The following is a 4,459-nucleotide window of genomic DNA, read 5'->3' as shown; positions in this document are numbered from 1 at the left end:
GGATGAACAGATCAGCAATATGAGATATAAGAGAGAGCCTGATTGATAGAGAAAGCTAGCGCATTGGCTGGAGAAAATGAAAAGTTGAGTGAAAAATCTGCCGATCCTAATGGTGTGATGCTGAGCTAGCGGGATTGGTCACCGTGTCCTCCAGGAGAGCAGAACATGCTGACAGGAAGAGAGAGGGAGAGAGAGAGAGAGAGAGAGAGAGAGAGAGAGAGAGAGAGAGAGAGAGAGAGAGAGAGAGAGAGAGAAAGAAAACTAACCAGCTGGCTGAGGCAAGAGAAAGCCCTCAGAACCTGCCTGGGGAAGAGGACAAGGAGAATTACAGTAGTTGGGCCACAGTTGTCTTACAAAGGTGCATCAGGACTAGATGTCCCGTGTAAGTGTGTGATGGAGTGTGTGTGGACATTTAATATTAAGGAAGAACCAGATCAACACCTTCAACAGTATGGGCAGAACTTTAATAATATAGTCCTAATATTTCAAACAATAACTATTGTGTCCTTTAGAGAAATAATTTTAAAAATGCATGTATTGATAGACAAAGGTTTAAAATCTGGTAAAAACAAGTAAACAAACACAAACAAATGAAAATACTTCAAAACAAGCAAACAACTACAACAATAAAAGAAAAATGTAAAAACAACCTCATTTCCTATGAACAGAGTCAGTTTAAAGAGCTAATTATCTACCGAATCAAAGAATAAAATGATTAAATGCGTATTCATTTTTAATAAAATTGACTTAACATTTAGTAAAATTGGCATTAGTTTGAGATTATTTTTGTTTCCTTATTTTTGAGTTTTGAGATTTGATAAGTACCCTATTCATGTGACAAGTCAAAAAGGCTAATAACTATATTAACTTAATAAATATAAAAATAAAGCCTTCCACAACAGAGAATAAAAAAAAAAACACAACAGAACCATCAACCAGACTTCTATATTACATCAGGATTAGCTAGCTAATTCAAAGCAATAGAAATAATGGAAAAATCTAAAGATTTCTACTGTAATCCTTAAAAAAAAAAAAGAATTAAAAAAAGAGAAGAAAATTGAAAAGATGTCTTAGACAATTAGATAGAATTACAAATGAAATTTAATTTGAAGTTAATTATTTGGATCATTTCTATGACTAGATTTTCTGTTTAAAAGAAAGGCTGTAGCTTAAATATGGAGCTCCATTAAACAATATATTTTCACCTAAGTGTTTGCTATCCTAGAGTTGCACAAAAAGTGACCACTGCAAAAGTATGGTCCTTTGACTGTATGTTTGCTCATACTGCTGTGTGAACAGGAGAAAGCTAAGAGTATAAAGTATTTGATATGAGGTCCAGTCTCGAATCCAGAAATATATAAGTACAGTGTAGTGGTTACACACGTGGCTGCCGTGTCACAAACCGTGCTCTCTGGGAACAGCAGAGATCTGTGATATAAAACGCCAGGTTGAGAAAGCAGAACACGGTCACAACAAGCTGGCTGTCCCATGCACACTTCCCCCCAGGACATCCCTGAGGTCTGAGCGGTGTGCCGTACTTCCTGTCGAAACAGAACACGGGCCAGGTCACAGCAGCACTCACATACAGCAGCACTGCTGCAAAGGTGTAGAGCACTACAAAACGGTCAAGAGGCAGACTCAGGAAGGTTGTGCGTCCGAGCACACTCAGTGCTACCACCAGCACGGTCACAGCAAAACACAACACAAACACTGCCACGCAGTAGACAGTCGCCGGGTGACGCCAAAACTCACTCCCATTAGCAAGAGTTATGAAAATGGCGCAGCCGACGTAAGCCTGCAGCACCTTCAGGAGGCCAGATGGCGTGGACATGTAGCTGACCGATCGAGTTGGTTTGGCCCGGGACAGGGAAACTTCAGTGATATATGCGACAAACGCTGCCCAGGAACAGACGGTGACAGCTATCCGGAAATTTCTAACCTCACAGTCATTATATGGGCACTCATTGCGCACAAAGTAAACTGGATACACAATGGAAGCTGTGAAATAGAGCAGAGCAGACAGTGCTGCTAGGGTCACAGTCAGGTTCTCCCAGGACACAGGAAGACATGAGTGAAGACGCGTCACGTCCAGAGCGAAGATGGCTGCCGAGAGGGCAAAGCAAGCACTCCATGCTGCCATGCAGAAGATCCCATAGACAGCACTGTATCCTGCACCGTGAACCACTAGAGAGATCACGGTACAGCCGAGAGCAAGTTCAGTCAAACGGACAGCACCCAAAGGGGATAGCACAGCTGTCTTGTTTAAATAATGGCCACCCTGGGGGTTCATACTGGAGTTTTTTTTTTTCGTCAGCTGCCACCCAGATTCTGTAGATTTCAAACTCAATAGTGATTTTGATTATTTTACACCACTATATACAAGTTACAGTACATCAGGTTGTCCAGGTGATAGTGGGCACTTCCAGTGATGGTGACCTCTGGCTTCCTGTTGTCTGTTGCTGTCAGTGGGTGTTTTTGTAAAACTTGCACCCTCCAGATGCTTGGAGTGCTAGCTGTTCCTCATGGGCATGTAAAATATTTCTGTCTCTATTTTGGAGTACGTGACTCACAAACTGTCACAAACAAAACCCTTCAAAATGTCTAAGTGCTGTGCTTCTAATCGGAGCTGATTCAATCTGGAAAAGTTCACTACATCGCAATCCACAACATCGACTCTTTCAGTTTAAACCATGCGGAAACATATGGAATATTTACCACATGGATTCGTTCGGTGGGTCCAAGGTTTGCAGGGAGCCGGTTCCTATAGTCCATGTGGTTCAGTGATTTTTAAAATCTCCAGTCAATCAGCATAAGGATAAGAACAATCTTTAAGGTTCTTCACAAATCTGGAAATGTGTCTTTGTTCAACAACGGTACAAAAGTTACTAGACGACTCATCCTAAGCTACATAACGCCATACCCGAGTGGCCATGTGCTGGGCAGTACCGAAACTGAAGATACATAGGCGGCAGGAGAAAGTTATTTAAGCTGGGGTGCGGCAGGGTGGGGATGCCTGAGGGTCGGTATGTGTGTCTGGACAGCAGGATGAGGGCAACAGGCACCTGACCCCCACATTGTTGGGGGGGTGACCGGAGTTCAGCTATAAATAGCAATAGTAGTCTCCACAAACGATCAAGGAAGGATGTGAAGTTATGGGAAGTTATGCAGTTGTATTCAATGCCCTTTGACACAACAGTCTGAGAAAGGTCTAGAGTCCAGACAGGTGGCTGTTTATAAGACAAAAATAGTGTAGAGCTAGATATTCCATGTTTTTTAAATATCATTTTGTTGAGTATCTATGATCATTTATAAACGAATAATCTATTTTATAATGCATGCTCTTCTCTTCATACACATCCGTATATAGATTTTACAGTATATACTGGTTTATTAAGATAGAACCATCATAGCTGCTATGACCTTATGTTGTCCATCAGCACTCAGGTTGTGGTGGCCGTAAGCTCTAACTAGAAACATGATGGTGTTAATGGTGATGGCGTTAAAAGTTTCAACTTTTTATGATGGTTTGTTTAAACCATGTTTAAAGGAGCCCTAACCCTAACCCTTCATGGATGAAGGAGGGGAGAGAGTTGGAACAAACTGAAGGAGTAAAGCTCTGCCACATCACCCTCTTTTGACGTGACGTGACATACAGCTAAGTATGGTGACCCATGGTATTCGTGGTATTGCCGGCCCGAGACTCAAACCCACAACCTTAGGGTTAGGAGTAAAACTCTCTAACCATTAGGCCACGACTTCCCCAATGTTAGAGATGTCATCCAAAATGGAAATCACAACAAAGCATTGTGTCAATTAAAGAAGTTTAAACTAAAAGAAAATTATAAAAAGTTTAAATCAGTTGTGGTTGAAAGATTCGTCTCCAAGCATGCACGTTTTTCTTAACATCTTAACACACATTTTGAAAGCTGCTGCCATCTTGTGGTCAAACACATTCACTGACTCAGGTGTAACAGGTCAAGAAATCGTGCAACATATGCAGTATTTACATTATCTCCAAGACTTTTATCTACAGGTATATCGTCGATTCTCGTCCACTTATAATGTCCTGAATAATTACTGGCACTCTTCATAAAAATGCTCATATGAAATAAACAAAAGCCCTCAAACCCATTGTAAAATATCATGGCATTGATTGATACTTTAGGGCTATTTTGTGGATTGACAGTTTGATGGTATCATGAATTCTGCTACACTCAAGAACATTACAGTCTCCTATCTGGTTGTTTCTGCCTGGAAGATAAACATGACCATAGACAGACCTTTCGACAAGAGACGGAGCCACAAATACCTCCAGGTCAACAAAGAAATGAAGCAGGAATAGCTGAGTGTTTTGCAACAGTTATCTAAGTTTCCAGAATGAACCTGAGTGAAATCCAGTGAAGATGTCAAAATGTGCAAAACGTACAATATAAAGGAGTTTAAAATGTTGAACATCTTG

At 41.0% G+C, this 4,459-nt stretch overlaps 1 protein-coding gene across 1 annotated transcript; it reads right to left on the bottom strand.

The window, feature by feature from the left end:
• Positions 1–1,165: 1,165 nt before the first annotated feature.
• On the bottom strand, positions 1,166–4,009 carry LOC132842478 (myeloid-associated differentiation marker-like protein 2). The gene has a single exon (XM_060865207.1). It carries the CDS (start codon positions 2,288–2,290, stop codon positions 1,376–1,378), a length of 915 nt encoding a protein of 304 aa, XP_060721190.1. The 5' UTR covers positions 2,291–4,009; the 3' UTR covers positions 1,166–1,375.
• Positions 4,010–4,459: the final 450 nt, after the last annotated feature.

This window comes from Tachysurus vachellii, chromosome 1 (genome assembly GCF_030014155.1).
Source record: "Tachysurus vachellii isolate PV-2020 chromosome 1, HZAU_Pvac_v1, whole genome shotgun sequence".
Lineage (NCBI taxonomy): Eukaryota > Metazoa > Chordata > Actinopteri > Siluriformes > Bagridae > Tachysurus > Tachysurus vachellii.
Note: the sequence above shows the minus strand (reverse complement) of the source record. Positions and strands in the feature narration are given on the sequence as shown.